Source organism: Elephantulus edwardii, unplaced genomic scaffold, assembly GCF_000299155.1.
Source record: "Elephantulus edwardii isolate Elephantulus edwardi_28Jun2011 unplaced genomic scaffold, EleEdw1.0 scaffold00081, whole genome shotgun sequence".
Lineage (NCBI taxonomy): Eukaryota > Metazoa > Chordata > Mammalia > Macroscelidea > Macroscelididae > Elephantulus > Elephantulus edwardii.
This window is the reverse complement of record NW_006399831.1, coordinates 8,352,569-8,355,903: the sequence shown is the minus strand read 5'-3', so window position 1 is coordinate 8,355,903 and position 3,335 is coordinate 8,352,569. Positions and strand designations below refer to the sequence as shown.

Below are 3,335 nucleotides of genomic sequence, written 5' to 3'. Positions count from 1 at the left end.
ACTGCCCCAAGTACATTCCACTATGCAACTTTAATTGTGGATTCTTGTGATGACCATAATACCCTATCATACATCGCTTCTAAATTATTCAGTTCCTCATCTGTTTCAGTGCAGTATACACAATTTCTCCAGTTTTTCTCAATCTCACCCCCACCCTAAGATGTTAACATTCTTACAATTAAAGTTCATGAGATGATACATGGATTAAAAATATCCCTATAATAGACTATGTTGTTAACAGTTACTTTATTGATAAACTTAAAAATAACTAGCTCTGTCAATGTAACTACTTGAGAAGTGTCAAAGCACTAAAAGAGATATATTGTCCAGAGGGTTAATTGATCGATCATTTAGCATTAGATGCCCACTGCTGCAAAATATCCTGATAAGGATCTTATAGATTTGTACCATTATATAGCACTACAAGATATGTGACCAGAACCCTTTTATTAGTGTAATGTTGTTGTTGCTGTTGTGTGCCATCAAGTAGCAACAGCTCAGAACTGAGCCTCTAAGTCAGTTTTCAGAGGCAGTAGCCTATTTTTTCCTTCAGAGAAGCTCATGGATTTGAACTGTGTGCCTTTGGATTGGCAATGCAACTTTCTATGCCTAGGTCTCCTTTAGCAGTATAATGCAAGGTAATTATTTCAAGAAAAACTATAATGACGACATTTAATACTTTTTTAAAATGTCTGAATTCATATGTAAAAAATAAGTTAAATAAATGTTATATTTGAACTTTGCTTATCAAATGCATTTAACATCTTTTTCTTTAGATCTAAAGAAATCTCAAAGAGACATATTTGACTTTGACTACATTTTATTACACATATTTTTACCCCAATAGGAGTATACTTCAACACTCTTACTCAATGGTTATGAGACTCTGGAAGATTTGAAAGAAATAAAAGAGAGTCATCTTATTGAACTAAACATTGAAAACCCAGAAGACAGAATGAGGTTACTGTCAGCTGCTGCAAATCTCGTCGATGATGACAGTAAGTATAATAATCTACTTTTTTCCCCAAACTGATTATCTTGGATTGTTGTTTTTGTCGTTGTTAAGTGCCATCGAGTCGTACACAACTCATAGTGACCCTAAAAGTAACAACTGCAACATGCAAGTGACAAAGGCCGTCTTCTACTTGCTTCATAAAGGGAAACTGTCCCCAACAATAATATCCATAGCACCATACAAATAACTACATGATCAGGCAGGCTACCCCACATGCTTCTATACCCATTTCTAGAAATCATTGGGTCCAATGTTCATTGGAACTTGAATCATAGACTTTACTCAATTTTGTGGGGTTTATTAAGGAAATGGGTTATGGAGTAGGGGAAGCAAAGAGTATCACACAATGAAAGTCTAGATTTAGTCCAGCAAGCCCCCAGCAGATTAACAAGACACAGTTCCTCAATTAGTGAAAATTCCAGGGTCAGTTTTGTTGTTGTTGTTGTTGCTTTGTGTTGTCAAGTTGTCTGCGACTCATAGTGACCTTATGTACAACAGCCCTAAATCCTGCCAATCTCACTGTCTCCAACACACCTACTTCCATTACCCTAGTCACTGAGTCAACTCATCTCATCGAGGGTCTTTCTCTCCTGCACTGTCCCTCCACCCTCCCAAGCATGATGTCTTCTTCAAGGACCAGTCCCTCCTGCAGCATTTCCAAAGTATGTCAGATGAAGCTTCAGAATCCTTGTCTCCAAGGAGCAGCCTGGTATAACCCTTTCCAAAAAGCAATACAAACAAACCTCTAGTTTCTCCAATAATTCAGCAACCTCTGTCTCAGAGCAGTTACAAGTCAGTTTTTCCTTCAAACACTCAACTAGCAAAACTTTTAACTGTGGCTGCATCTCCAGGTTCCTCTCGTTACCCTTTGCCACACTCTTCACAGCAGTGCCACAATCTCTTTACCCTTCTCTACCACTGTCTTTCACAATGTAGAACAGAAAGTGCTCTCTTATATTGGTTCCACATCTACTGATAATTTGCCAGACAATGTGCTCACTATGAAGGTAGCTGGAAATCGTGCCCCCAACAGGGGCAAACATCATGTGTAGAAAAGTTAATTTTCAAGGTTTCTGATAACACAACTGTAAACAACAATATCTGTAAAAACAAAGCCTCAGTTTTATTTAGTGATAATTATATAAAGGATTATTCCCCACTAAAATAAGTATTTTCATATCAATTTTGAAACACTAATTTTGATCAAATCTATAATTAGGCAGAGAAATCTGTTCTCTTAGGAAAGCAAAGGACTATTTCTGGTAACTTATTTTGACTTTACAAAGTAATTAATTTACAATAAAGTGGATGCCTGCCTTACAAAAGACTGAGGAGTCACCAAATATTTGGTGACAGCATGCGCCATTACTGAGAGACGTCATACATGCCTTCTCTGAAAAAGCAAAAAGCCTGAGTCTGAATTACATATCTTCTCTCAACACAGGAAAATTCAATCCATTATCATGTAGTCACTTCTTGTATATATGTTTGTAGTAATCTCCTAAAATCTTATAATAGCTTGCAAGAATATTCAGCACTTACGTTATTAAATGAGATGAATCTCTGTATTTGTAAGTATAAGCTGAAGATGGAATAGTATATGTATATATTCACTATGGCAGTATACTGACTAGGCCAACTGGATTTGTAAAGATAGGACGGCTTTAATTTTCACAAAGTCACAACTCAAATACTCTTCTAACTAAAGGTAATCAGGCCCTAAAACCCTCAGAAAAAAATATTATCCTTCTGCAGGAAGTATTTTATGTTAAAAAGAGATTGGCTAATTTTAAAAGTGAGATCATCTGATCTTTTCTCTCAAATAAAGTAGTAAACACAATTAGTAACTATCTTGTTTAAACATATTTTATGAATGAAAATTTAGGCCAAGTACTTTGTATTTATCATGATTTTAATATACACCACAGTCTGTAAGATAGATGTAACTGTCTAATTTTTATGATGACAAGTTTATAAATAACTTGCACAAACTCACCGGATTAGTGAATTCCATAGCATAGATTTCAACTGAGCATTAATGATTCCATGCGATACTTCCTAACACAACTCCAGCACAATCTGTAAATGAGGAGTACAGCCATACTATGAATCTAGGACTTGTGTCTGTTCATTCTTGGGTTTTCCCATATCCTCTCTCCTCAGATCCACAAAATGGACATGTTGTTGTTGTTATGTGCCGTCGAGTCGTTTCCGACTCATGCGACCCTATGCACAACAGCCCTAAACCCTGCTCTATCCTGCGCCAACCGCACTGCCTCTGACACACCTATCCCGATTACCCCAGTCACTGAATCGATCC

General features: G+C 36.7%; 1 protein-coding gene across 1 annotated transcript in view; it reads left to right on the top strand.

The window, feature by feature from the left end:
- Positions 1-3,335, top strand: part of SAMSN1 (SAM domain, SH3 domain and nuclear localization signals 1) — an 83,914-nt gene that overhangs the window by 60,441 nt on the left and 20,138 nt on the right. Inside the window, exon 7 of the mRNA XM_006889815.1 lies at positions 848-998. Within this exon, the coding sequence (XP_006889877.1) occupies positions 848-998 (151 nt within the window). The remainder of the gene's footprint in view (positions 1-847; positions 999-3,335) is intronic.